Consider the following 14,352-nt stretch of genomic DNA (forward strand, 5'->3'; position numbering starts at 1 on the left):
TTTAAGTGTGCGCTTAAATCCAGTGTTTTTGTAACAGTTCAAAATGTTTGGTGAAAAAGATTTGGAGTGGTCTCTCAAAGGCGTCCATCCTGAGTGCTTGTCGGCCCAAGCATGATTTTGTTTGGAAACTTGCTGATGCAGGCTTCCTGACTAATGGGGTGACTTGACTTTTAATGGACGACATTCTATCCATGCTCAAAGAACAAGACCAATGTAAAGCGCAAATGCAATAAAAGCTTTTATTAGATATTAGTGTTTTATTAAGTGCTCTCCAAAGAAGTGGGTCTTCAGGTGACGTTTGAATAAAGCAAGTGAGAGAATAATCTGGATACATGTCCACTCTTCCATGCGTCCTGAGATGTAGCGGATCAAGCCAAGCTTTACTTGAAGCATGAACGGCTCCTGGTAAGAAATGATTTGTCACCATTCCCAGCTTTGTAGGCCAACGACAGGGTTTTAGATCGAATGCAGGAGATTAAGAGAAGCTAGTGTAGGGTACGCAGCAAGGCCAATGCTTCTCTACAGGGACTAGACAAGCTGTCTGTGCATTTGCACATCTGTGTCAGCAATGGGTGCAACTTAAAGTAGCTGAATGCATTCATTAGAAGGGATGCCCGCAGACTTTTGGACATATAGTGTACTTGAGTATCTAACTAATACATAGTAAGCATGTATTAGTAAAATATAAGTAAATGTAGCTCCTTTTGTACCAAAATGTTACCTATTCAAAAAACCCTCAGAAATGAATTGCGTGCCCCAAAATCAGAAGAACTAGACCACATGAGGTCATCTATGTAGGGGAACATGCTTCTGGCATGGAACTAGTTATGACATGGGCTCCTACAGCAGGTATGTTCTGTTCTGATGGCCAAATTGTAAATGCTAAAAGACTGGCTTATTGCATCTCTAAAACTGCAGACAGGTTTTGTTGGGTGTTTCTGGTATGCAGTGGTGAGAACCTTCCAAATGAATCAGTTGGATGTAATGTCTTGGCAGTGCCAGATAGCACAGGACACCTTCCAAGGTCTTGTGAGGTTTATGCATAGACGGGTTCGAGCTGTTTTGGCGGCACAAAGTAACCTACAAAATATTTTGCCTGTACAGTGAGCCTTCTGTGTGCTCACCTCCAGCACACGCCCTGTCAGTTCCTGTGAAGAGGGCCATTCAGAGAACATATGACTCAGTACCATTAAAAATATCCTGGCGAGACTGGCATGTGAATTAACACTGGTACCCACTCACCAGACCACTCGCCTACCCTCCTTCACTGCAGGCTGCAACAGTGACAGCTTATTAGAACCCACCTTGCCAACACCTTTTGGTCACTGAATGTATTTGTGGCTGCAGAGAATTTGTTATGGTTATAAGGGAGAGAGAGTGAGCTTTGAAGGCAGATATCTCATTCACTTATTCATATATATATATATATATGAATGTGGTCTGTTATGAATGTATGTGTGTGTGTGTGTGTGTGTGTATATATATATATATATATATATATATATATATATATATATATATATATATATATATATATATATATATATATACATATACATATATATATACACACACACACACACACACACATTCATAACAGACCACATTCATAAACCATATGACCATATGCACCGATCTACAGCAACAAATGTGAGATGGTGTCATATGAGTCATCCTCACCTATAGTTTCCAAAAGTGGATGAATGCCTGTGTGATGTGCTCAAAGACAATGGTACAGGACTAAATACCTGAGGGGTAGTGGCGTTGTTGTGCTGTGGTAAGGGGCATTTTGCAGGCATGGTTCAGTACATTAACCCCTAATAGATAAGAGTTACTGCAAAGCAAACAAAAGTTTATGGTCTCTTCTAGAATGATAAAGACCTTTATAAGGGGTCAGTGGATGATTTAAATAGTATTAAAAATGTCAATCATATGCTACTGTATAGGTGAACCACATCTCAACTCCTATGGGAGATTTTGGACATTTGGTCATATGGGTCTACCAGCGGTGGCAATTCACAAGGCTGCACACACAGAACTGCCTTTTGTAAACATAGACACACACATTACTGCTATAAACACAAGTAAATCAACTTACAGGCCTTCTTCATGATGTCTACACTACACAGTCTATGAACACTTTACTACCAGCAGCTGGAAGAGTTGATGTACATAAGCAGGAAGTCTCAGAAGAGAGTAAATGTCCTAGTAGGCTCCAGCTAATTAAGCTCATATGATCTCAGAGTAAACAGATGTACTGAGACAGCACTGGCAGATACGCTCTGTTTTAAAGAGTGCTGAGAGAGCTATGTAGCCACCACAGGGTTTTAGTCTAACTATGATTAAAATCAGTTCAATCAATGAAAGTGTGAAAGCTAAAGAACACCACCTTCAAGAACTGACTGTTCACTTGCTTCCTACTATATCCACCCCTGACAGATGCCACTGTAGATAAAGATAAGCTATGTTTTTCACTGAACCTGTCAGTGGTATTAATGTTATGGCTCATCTGTGTACATATTAATAAAAGTTTGAGAGCGCATTTGGCCATCAAGGTGAACCCAGTCCATGCTACGATAAAGCTGTTGAATGTTGTGAAGTGCTTGGAGAGAGATAGGTTAAAAGGGAGCCAGCTTGTGTTGCCCTGTGATGAGGCGCTGCTCAGTGTGATGGCTGTAGATACACTGCTGAGGAGCTGATTGGTGTTCCTCCAGAGAAGCTGTAGCTTGGTGGGCCTCACCATCAGAAAATAATACCCAGCAGCACTCCACCTCTCTCCAGGCCTGCCTCTCTCTCTCTCTCCCTCTCCACCTTTACAGTGCTGAAGTGTTCTCACTCCCAGCAATCAGTTCCAAACAAGCTCCTCAAAGCTCTCCAGCTGCGATGAGCACAGAAAAGAGTCGCTCAGTTCCATACTGGGCCTTTCTCGAAATGTCCACGAACTCCTCGAATCTGCCTGCTTGTCTGCAGCACTGCTTGTTCTACACCAGCAGAAATGAACTACATACAGTTCTTATAAGACACTGCTGCCTTTGCTGTTTGACCTTTTCACCTCATCCTTGTTGCACATATTCATATATTCATTGCGAAACACACACTTCACCACTCAAAAGAGACTGGATAATGCAGGAGTGAATGGCAGGCTGTATGGGTGTCTTGCTCTGCAAGCTTTATGAGTTAATTCAGAAGGGAAAGGCATGAGGGATGAGTCCGGCCTTGGGGCGACTCAAATACAAACACGTCACTGACCTCATCACCAAAATGCCCAAACTTGAGGACAAACACAGTGGAGAAAGTGCGAGAAAGAGCATCTGCACAAAAGGTCAGTGATGAGATGGAGAGATTGAGCTTACTGAGAATAAAAGACACATACACAAATAATAATGGAGGTGAATACATAAATATGGGGCAGTGGTGGCTCAGCGGTTAAAGCTCCACTCTAAGTGCCACTGTTGGGCCCTTAAGCAAAGGCCCTTCACCCTCTCTGCTCCCTGGGCGCCGCAGCAATAGCCGCTCACCGCTCCGGACATGTGTGCTCATTTTCCACTGTGTGTTTTTCCCTGGTGTGTATGTGTGTGTTCACTGCATGGATGGGATAAACGCAGAAGCCAAATTCTATTTGTGTCCGTCGCAAATGGTCAATGTGGTTGTTTAGAAATGTAGTTTAGAACAGTACTATAAATCCATTTTCATCCTTGCATTAATATTTAACACTTGATTACTGTAAATAACTACCAAAATCTTTATAAAAAGCTGTCTTTGCCCATTAAATAAAGGCACACACAGTTCGGAAAAACAACACTGCGGCCTGTGTCAATTTTGCCCAAGACCACCGGGATGTTCTACAGTGCGTCTGGGAAAATGTTCTATTGACAGATGAGAGTTGCACGATGCAATGTTGGAGGACAAAAAAACATTCATCCCAGCTGTAAAGCATGGTGGAGGGAACATCATAGTTTAGGGCTGTCTCACTACCCTGGACATCTTGTGATCAGTGAAGGAACAATGGATTCAAAGGTGTGTCACAAAAAAACTATGAACAAAAAAATTGATTTGAGTCGTAGCTACTGCACTTGCACAGATCCCCACAACGAGGGTAGGGGGACCTCCTCTTGTGGACTAACCAGCAAGATGATTGGTTCATTTTGTTGAAAGAAGGGATTATATAAGTAAACAGACGGCATGTTGAGCGCTACAAGAACTCCCATTCATATTTCAACCAACGGCCAGTCCCCTCATTTATAACGTCTGTGTTGTAGAAATGAGGAGGTGGTATTAATGTTATGGCTGATTGGCATATGTCTAAATACAAATATTTGTATTGTTTTGACCTAATTTTGGAAACAAGAACCATGGAACACTGGCATGGCAGCTTTCATAGAAACCACCAACAATGTGATGCAATTTAACACAGTGGGTGATTTATACGCATGGCCAAGTGCTTTGTTCAATAGCTTGTCCTACACATAGAAACTGTGAGGGCTTAGACAATAAAAGCCTGATTGTACAATTTAATACATGGTTCACATCTCCATTACCTAGACTTTCCACTTTTGATTTCATCTGCAGGATAGATTCTATTCACTCCATCTTATTTACACACCATGACACCTGATGCATGTTATTCGTGTTGCACACAAAGTTACGTCTCTGGGGGAAAACAAAACAAAAAAAATCACAGCACTATCAGCAGTCTTACAATTCCTCAGAGTTTGCGGCATTCCGAGGCCTCTCTTGAGGCTCCTTTAATAAAGCCATAAAAGCATATGGCCCTGAATTAGCGTGAGCTGGCAAGAACGCAGAAAATCATATTACTCTTAATTCTTTTGCTTTCCTTTGGAGCAATCAGTCAGAGCGAACTTATCCCGAGAAACAAAACCAGGGGTATAGGCGCACGCGGCCGCCTCTTATTAAATAGCAGGGTGGAATAGCCTTGAAGCTTAAGGGAAAAAAAAGCATTGCTTTATTCCCATAATTGCAGTCGGGGCCCAGTGGGTGCACTGAAAGAGCATGACGGCATTGGGAGAGATGATTGAGTAATGCTTTCACAAATCAGGCAGGCGTCAGGGCTGACGGAAACCCACCAGAAGAATTAAAGTGTGAACAAAACATGTTCATTCAGTAAAGCAAGATGCCCAGAGTGTGAAGGTAAATATGCAGGACTGTGTCCTCATGAGTCACCAAGGGAATTCTGCATAGACCAGCACAGGACTGTACGTTCCTTAGAGAAGCACAACTATCTCTACACCAAATGTGAAAAAAAGTCCAAAGCCCTACTTCAGCTTCAGTCGGAAAGAGCAGATACTGTCAGTACAGGGGAAAGAACATGTAGAAGGTACAGCACCACATTGCTTCATGCAGCTGCAGAATCCCTGCAATCCCTGAAAGCAGCAAAGCACTGCTGGTCAAACTGGTCCTGAGATTTTCTCATTGGCTACTTTATTAGAAATACCTACAGTCTTAAACTAAATTTTGGACACCTGTGAGGACCTGTATGTGTGATTGTGTTTGTGTGCTTCCCCTAATGTTGTAAAGATGAAAACGAAAGGTGAAGATGTTCTTCTTCCACCACTGACAGTCTGTGCTATTTGTCCTCAAGCCATTTGTCAAATGTCAAGTGCAGAGCTGCTCTTGGCTGGCTATTTTTGGGTAGCCAAACACTCTCTACCTACAGTGATAGGTAATCTGCACGCACGCACACACACACACACACACACACACACACACGTCACTTTAATGTCAGTGTTAGTTCTGTGATGAGACTGTCCCACTAGGCAGTGCTACAGTTTGTAATTGTAACCCTGTGTAGTGGACCAATGATGTAGGTGAACTTTACATACAATCAGCTCACTAACGAGAGGCTAAATGCTTTTAAGGCTAAAATGCACTGCCCGATGTGACGCTAAAAAAAACAATAAGCTAACACTAGCTGACCAGATGAAACACTGCTTAGAGAAGGGTCGACTGGAGAAAGCGCCGCTGCGAGTATTTGTGCTAGCCCTAGCAAACCCTATTACGATCTCTGCAGCCTTAAAAGCTAGGTCACATATAGTCACATATACACTATATTGTCAAAGGTATTTGCTCGTCTGCCTTCACACGCATATGAACTTGAGTGACATCCCATTCTTTATTCATAGGGTTTAATATGATGTCGGGCCACCCTTTGCAGCTTCAACTCTTCTGGGATTAGGAGTGTTTATGGGAATTGTTGACCATTCTTCCAGAAGTGCATTTGTGAGGTCAGACACTGATGTTGGACGAGAAGGCCTGGCTTACAGTCTGGCTCTAATTTATCCCAAAAATGTTCTATTGGTTGACGTCAGGACACCAAACAAGTTCTTCTACACCAAACTCGCTCATCCATGTCTTTATGAAGCTTGCTTTGTGCACTGGTGCACAGTCATGTTGGGACAGGAAGGGGACGTCCCCAAACTGTTCCAGCAAAGTTAGGAGCATGAAATTGACCAAAATCTCTTGGTCTGCAGAAGCATTAAGAGTTACTTTCACTAGAAGTAAGGGGCCGAACCCAACTCCTGAAAAACAACCCCACACTATAATCCCCCCTCCACCAAACTTTACCCTTGGAACAGTGCAGTCAGACCAGTCAAGTACCGCTCTCTTGGCAACCAACAAACCCAGACTCGTCCATCGGACTGCCAGACGGTGAAACGTGATTTGTCACTCCAGAGAACACGTCTCCACTGCTCTAGAGTTCAGTGGCATGCTTTACACTATTGCATCCAACACTTGGTGATGTAAGTAAGGCTTGCATGCAGCTGCTTTGCCGTGAAAACCTATTGCTTGAAGTTCTCTACGCTCTGTTCATGAGCTTATTTGAAGGCCACATTCAGTTTGGAGGTCTGCAGCAATTCACACTGCAGAAAGTTGCCGACCTTTGTGCACAATGCACCTCAGCATCTGCTGACCCCGCTCTGTCATTTTACGTGGCCTACCACATTCTATAGCATTTTTAATTAAGCACCTGATATCAGAGAAGAAGGAAGAAATGGGCGGAGTTTCGCACTTTAAATGTCCTCAGGACTCTTTATTTTCCCATGCATAGTTTGTACAAGTGTGTAGTGGAACTTTTCATAGAGATTGAGAAAAAAAATAGAAAGAAAGAAAAAAGGGAAAAAAATTATGACATTCAGAATTATGTTTTTTTCAACAACATTTGCAATTATTCACAAAATATCTTAATTAACCTTAGGTTGTGTTAAAATGTTTTCATCAGCAAGTCCTTCGAGGGGGAGGGTGGGTTTGGACAAGGAAAAGTGCTGTAAAAACATAAATACGATACAAAAAAGCTTCTAAAACTAAAACATTCAGCATTTTTTGTACAACACAGTGCAATAAAAAGGGGAATCCGAAAGGTAAAAATGGTCTTTCAGCATTGGTTTTGTGAATATGACAGTAAGCCAATGAGAAAACGAGGGAATCGTAAACAGTCCTGTGTGAAGTACGACGGGTGCAGCACCGCTTCAAACACAACAGCACAGAGAAATCTCGCCTGCTTTTGCCACTGAGCGGCCTGCGGTTCTTTTTTTTCTTTCTTTCTTTCTTTTTTTGTAACACTGGAAATGGGAAACGCCACTAGTAACGGAAAGGAAGTCCACTTGGCGTGCGACACTGGGCGGGGGAGTATTCTGGAACGTGACACGCTCTTTCAGACATACTGACTTGAGTCTTCATTAAGGCCTTGCCAAGGGAGCCTGCTCGGGGAGGAAAGATTGCACAACGCTGCTCCTTCCAAATTACATACTCCTACAGATGAACAGGAAGTGAGTCGGAGAGAGAGATGGAGAGAGATGGAGGGAATGGGGGGGGGGACTGGGATGCAAGCCTGACTCTCCATAAAAAGAAATGCTAATGTGTGAGGCAGTTTCACTGTCAGTAGCTTTCAGCATCACTTTTACAGCCTGCAATGAAATCATTGATGTATATGTTTATCATGCTAAACTAAACACACACCAGGATATATTTGTCAGTGATCCCCACCCCCACCCCCCAAAAAAAAAACAAAAATCATCTATGGCATTGTATAGACAGCAGTTCATCAGCAGGTCGACAGGGCTGGGAGCATGGCTGGGCCAGAGAGAGTAGTGACCAGAGAGATTAAAGGTATTTTGTCTGTTCTCAGTCCGTATCCCATCTCTCCTGAGACAGTCCTTCTGAGCGATTCTTAATGGAGCGGTGCTCTTAACCACTTCATTTTACGACCTCTGACCCAGAGCACGGAGCAAATACTGAGAAAGAACACTCATTCTTGCGCTAGACCAACCAACACTTATCAATCGGACAAAAAGCAATGCTGACAATTGCGAAAAGGGGAGTACTCAGTGTCCCAAAGATTACTACGCAACAAAAAGACACACATACCTATGCTTACAAACCAAGAACGTACAACACACTAAGCTTGAAATGGTTGCTATGAACAGTATGAAAAAAATATACAAACAAACAAAAATATAAATCTTTTTTCTTAAAAAGACAGTAGGTAGTATTCTGTGGAAGTGAAATAAGTGGGACTCGAATGATAAATAAGTTCACATTTTCCCTTCTTCAAAATCTTCCACCTCGAACTGGTAACTTCACCAAATCCGTATCTATAGAGCTACTCCGCTTTTATTCATCTCATTTTTCATTATAAAGTTGATTCAGTGTATGGACAAGGAAAACTCTCAGCACGTCATGAAATTGCAAGGCCTAATGAGTCATTCCACACCACTAGGGGGCAGAAGTTCCCCAAATCAATGACTGATCACAAATATTAATGGCTCAGGAAAACTGCAATGGGACAGATGTAGGCATGATGCCACCATTGAACTAAATCAACATTGGTATTAAATGCATGAGTGATAAACACAAAGGTGAATTAATGGGGCAAAAAATGCAAGATCTAGTGTCCCAACAGTTGATATCTTCTTACGTGGGTTGAACTCAAAACGTGAACAAGCAGGGTCACGGTGGGCGCAGATCAGTGGGGCACACTTCCGCGTGCAGGTAGCATTTCTCATTTTTTAGTGTAATACAAACTTGACCCATAACGAGCAATAAGTTACCACAGTAACAACACCAGGACCAGCAGAGCTGTCGTGGCAACCTCAGCGCCTGGTTAGTAACAGTCCCGCTTTCATACACTGTCTGGTTCAGGTGGGGCCTTGCCACTTGTAGGCGTGGCACTTGGCACTTGCAGACTGGAGGGTAATGGCGTGAAGGGCAAGCTCACTTGACGTGTTCGGCACTGTGGGAGGAGCAGTAGTACTTTTTGTGCGCAATGAAGGTGGACAGGCTGCTGAATTTGATGTTGCACAGCCGGCAGTAGCGAGTGTTCCCGTTCTGCAAAGGTGTGGCAACGGTTGCCTTAGGCATGGCTGGGGTTGCGTGGGTGTGGCTAAGCACTTTTTCCGAGACCTGCAAGGGTGTGGGGGTGTGGCCATGTGACCCCACTTCTCTTAAGCCTTCAGGCACAGGAGATACAGTCAGAGGGATCGAGCCTGTCGGTGAGAGGGCTGGGGGGGCAGCTTTAGGAGAGCCGGCCCCTGCTGGATGGGGTCCAACAGCATTTCCGTTGAGCAAGGGTGAGGAGGGAGATGCAGTGTCCCTCCTGCTCCGGCCATTTAAACTGTCCCTCCGGTGTCTGGAGCCTGGTTTAGGAGGAGTTACAGGAGCTCCGTCGCGAGGACTGAGGCTGGGGCTGGGGCTCACACCAGCCGCCTGTGCCTCGGATTGCTGCTGCACGGCGAGGACCAGGCCGTGAGCGGTCCTGAAATGCTCCATCAGGTCAGAGGTCACTGCCCGGTTAGGAGGGCAATACGGACAAACCACAGGGGGAGTGGTGGGGGGCTTCACCCCTGGAACAGAATGAGGACTAGACTCTACGCTAGGTAAAGCAGAGGCATGAGGGACAACAGTGGGCTTTCCAGTTTGGTGGGCCTTGGTGTCAGGATGTGGCTCAGGAGCTCGGTTCTTGGGGGAGATGGAGGCGGGTCTCTTTAGCCGGTGCAGCTGCTCTAGGGCGTGGGGTTGTAAGGTGGTGGCAGGACAATAGTATGTCTTGTGGGCCAGATAATTCTCAATGCTGTTGAAACTGATGCTGCAGGCTGTACACTTGTGGTAATCTGTGAGGGGCAATACTGGGATGCTATTCCCTCTTGGGGTCTCTCTCAGGCGGGGTTTCTTGCTCAGGTCGATGGGGCCGTCACCCTCTGGACTAGAACTGCGAGCAGGGGTGGATACCAAGGCTAGAGGCGGCCCGGTGGGGGTGCTGGCACCCTCCTGTTTCACTGACATCCCCGAAGCCACAGAGAGAGCGGCGGCATTGGCTAGTGCTTCGGTTCGTGCCATGTGTATCTCATACATCTTCTTGCGCTTGCGTGTGCGGATAGGCTGTGGCAGAAAGGCAGCCTTTCCCACAAGTGGGCGGTGGTTAGAAGGGTCATGGCGTGAGGCACAGTAGAAACGCTTGTGCACAATGTAGTTTTCATGCCTGCTGAAGTGGATGTTGCAAGCTTGACAAAACGTACGAGTGGGATCCTCATCTGGGTCTTCAGCAGAGCCGCTCGGGCTCTGGCTTCCCTCACTTGCCCTGCCCCCTGTTCCACCTCCTTCACCCTCAGATGAAGATGAGCAGGGTGTGTCTTTCAACCCTGAGGTCTCACTCTTCACTTCTGTTGGCTTGGCTTCTGTAGCTGGGCCGGCTGCTGCGGAGTCGGAGTAGCTGGGGGAGGCGGAGGCTGCACAACTGCCTGGTCTGGCCTGTGGAGAGGAATCCTGACTCGGAGGGGGAGCTGTAGACACTGGACCATCCTTTGCCACGCCTGTCACCTCCCCCTGCTGATGCCTGCTTGAGCAGTAGAGCCTCTTGTGGGCGTAATAGTTATTGATGTTGTTGAAGGTGATGTCGCATGCAAAGCATGTCGCCCCCTTGGGCACTCCAGCGGGAGAGCCTGCTGGATAGAAGCCTTGCTGTCCAGCTGCAGGGCTCTGGCCTTGCTTCAGCCTGCTGTGAACCATCTCAGACATCTTGGCCAGGATTTCAGATGCCGGGGGCATAATTGCAGCCTCAGGGCTGAAGAGGTACTGGGGTAGAAACACAGCTCCGCCTGGTAACACTGAACCCCCTGATGCCAGGTGGACAGGGCTAGAGCCTGGAGTGGGACTAGCTGGCTCTGCCTTAACTGCAACAGCCGCAGGACTCTTAGGTGAGGTAGGATGAGGAGAGCTTGGCTCCACAGTGTTTGCACAATGATTACCATCTTGCTCTCCACCCCTTGCTTCGCTCTCAGTGTCAGAGCATGGCTCCTCTTTAATCTTAAGCTGCTCTGGAGGGCTACAACCACGGGAGGTGGCTGAACCACCATTGGCACCAGGGCTGGAGGAGTCTGGCCTGGGCACACTGGCTGCTGGCTCTCGGTCCTGGGGTTCTGGAAACTCTGATGTCGGAGGGCTACTCTGGCGAGGTGTAGGACTCCTTTCGGCAGGTACCCTAACCTCCAGGTGAGTGTGGACATGCTGCTGAAGCAGGGCAGGAGTGTCTGCCGAAAATCCACACACCTGGCATTTTAGTAATATGCCAGAGTCTCCAGGACTCAAACCTGTTGGAAGGAAGAAGAGGGGAAAAACGAGAGTGAGTCAGAGCTATATAAATGATAAAACCCCAAATCCTGAAGTACTTCATGACTGAATTCACTTCTTAGATGTTAGAAGTTTATGTATTAGAGCAGGGAAAACATGGAAATGTGGAAGGCAGGGGTAGTCCGGGACCAGGATATAGAAGCACTGACCTAATCTACTTTGATTGCTCACCTGAGGCCAGCGGCAGTTTAGGGGAGTAGACTTCACTGCGGGAGCCTGGCTGGCACACCATATGGCTTGTGACCAGATGGCTGTAAAGGATGTCCCGAGTTGTGGAGACAAACCCGCAGCCATGACACACGCCGTTGAGTGTGTCAGTGTGGACCTTCAGATGCCGCTCACAGTTAGCCTTGGTGGTGAATGCGGACAGGCAGATCAAACACACAAACGGACGCTCACCTGGAATACAGATGTGTTTTCTTTTAATTACGCATCATGAAATGATAAAGTGGTCATTTAGAAGCACTCCAAAGGTCAGGCATATGGCTTTGCATGAGATGAATATATAATTTAGAATAAGTGTTTATTCAAAACGACTAGGAAGATAGGAAATGAAGAGGGACGGGACTAAAGGCAGCTTACCACTATGCGTCCTCATGTGGATTTCTAAGGAACTGGCACTGGGGCAGCTCTTTTTGCACTGAGGGAAGGGGCACACTCTCTCGTTGGGGTAGGAGTCTTTGGGCTTGTCCTGCGGAGGGGAGGCGGTGTCCTTCTGCTTCTGTCGACTGGCGCAGTAGTACATGAGATGTGCCTGCAGGTTCCTCTCGCTCCTGTACCAGATCCCACAGTCTTTGCAGGGGAAGATATCCTCTGGAACAATGAATCCACAAAAAATGTAAAATTAATTATTCTTTAATTAATTAATCATTCCTTCCTGCTCTCTCTGGCCAGACAAGTACTGGATTCCAATCCAACACAGCCCAAAAAGACCCCAAGCAAATATGGTCATTTGCACAGAGGGCTATTTCAACTTCATGATAACACCCAGAACATCAGCACCCAGACCACAAAGTCATCTACATATAACCTCTACACACAACATATGACAGTACACTGACATGTAACACATATCATAATAACCATGTCGACAACATCTCCAAGGCAACAGGCTTGAGGAGGTTGTGTGTGAGTGTATGCGTGTGTGCGCGCGTGTATATATGTGTGTGTGTCTGTATAATCGAGCTGATCTGGTGTCAGGGCGTGTTGAACGGGCTGTATTTGATAACGACCACAGTGCTCCCTAATTACCTGTCTCCTCACAACATGGCTAATGCAGCAGGAACTGAAGAATAAGGCTGATCATGTTTTACCCTTTAGCTTGATTTACTGTGATTAATCATGCACTCATCACGGCATGACTGTGTCCGCTTCCACTCCTGACGCGGCTCAGCCGATAGCAGAGAGAGAGAGAGAGAGAGAGAGAGAGGGGGAGAGAGACAGACAGAGAGAGCTTTGCTGTACTACCGACCAATTAACAGTGCCTCACTCGGGCACAGTGTCAGCTGAGGCAACACTGCCACCTGCTGGTGACGTGACAAAAATGCCTGGAAACCTAATAGATGGGTTAATTTCCTTACTTAGACTTTGCTAAGATGCATTAACTAGGGCTGCATTGTCAATAACCTAGAGATACAATATGTGGCATGATACGGGGTAACGGTTTAAAATACTGCGACATCCTAGTATCTTTACATGTAAACAAATAATTAAAAATCAATACTGTGTTTTTGAGAATTAACAGTACTGCAGAACATATTATCCCAATACATCAATATACATTATATGTCAAAAGGTTGGACAACCCTTCTAATGAATGCATTCAGCTACTTTACTTTTAAGTTGCAGCCATTGTTGACACAGATGTGCAAATGCACACACACACACACACACACACAGTGTCTGTATAGTCCCTGTACAGAAGTACTTGTGCAGCAGACAAATATGATCCTACAGACACCATGCCTCTTAATATAAGGTGTGGGCTAGAGGAGAATAAAGCCCCTGGAATGATGATGCTCCATCCAGTACTTTTGGGACGAGTTGGGGAGTTGCGGATATGGTGGGGTGGTGACCATCTAACATCCTGACCTTACTAAGGCTCACAGCAATGCTCCACAATATAGTAGAAAGCCTTTCCTGGACAGTAAAATCAGGGTAATCTCTTTTTTTTAATACCCTTGATTTCAGAAGAAGTGACGAATTAGCAAGTTTCCCAATAGTTTTGTCCATGTAGTGTACAGCCCTAGCATCCACATGGCTGACTGCTTAACCGAATGGAAAGGACATACTGTTCGAATGCCTGAAATTGAAATAATTATTAGAACACAGAACACGTATCAGTAGGATGTGACTCACTATTAACAACGGCAGTTGCCAAGATGGCGGCCATGCCAGCCTGCTGTGGGAGAAGCTGGATTTCCGAGGGCAGAGTCGCTGCATATGCAGGCTCCTCTTTCACTGGCGTGGTTTCCGTCTGAGACTGTTGTGCCAAGGTGGCCCAGGAAAGAGTAGCCACTAAAGCATCTCCTCTACAGAGCTCCTGAGTGAGCTTACAGAACAGATCATCACCTGAAAATACAGCAGCAATCAGAACTGATGGCCTACGGTTCGTAGACACACAGCTGAAAACAGACATAGAAACAGGTAAACAGGTGAAGCTGACCAAATTAGGTCTCCAAGTCATCTGTTGGGTGTCCAGATTCAATGCTG

General features: G+C 45.7%; 1 protein-coding gene across 1 annotated transcript in view; it reads right to left on the reverse strand.

The window, feature by feature from the left end:
* Positions 1 to 7,019: 7,019 nt before the first annotated feature.
* The window catches only part of zfpm1 (zinc finger protein, FOG family member 1), a 91,067-nt gene continuing 83,734 nt past the window's right edge, over positions 7,020 to 14,352 (reverse strand). The window contains exons 6-9 of the mRNA XM_072695707.1: positions 13,999 to 14,211; positions 12,223 to 12,453; positions 11,812 to 12,039; positions 7,020 to 11,600 (exon numbers count right to left, since the gene is read on the reverse strand). Coding sequence (XP_072551808.1) covers positions 9,229 to 11,600; positions 11,812 to 12,039; positions 12,223 to 12,453; positions 13,999 to 14,211 — 3,044 coding nt within the window. The 3' untranslated portion in view covers positions 7,020 to 9,228. The remainder of the gene's footprint in view (positions 11,601 to 11,811; positions 12,040 to 12,222; positions 12,454 to 13,998; positions 14,212 to 14,352) is intronic.

This window comes from Salminus brasiliensis, chromosome 13 (genome assembly GCF_030463535.1).
Source record: "Salminus brasiliensis chromosome 13, fSalBra1.hap2, whole genome shotgun sequence".
Lineage (NCBI taxonomy): Eukaryota > Metazoa > Chordata > Actinopteri > Characiformes > Bryconidae > Salminus > Salminus brasiliensis.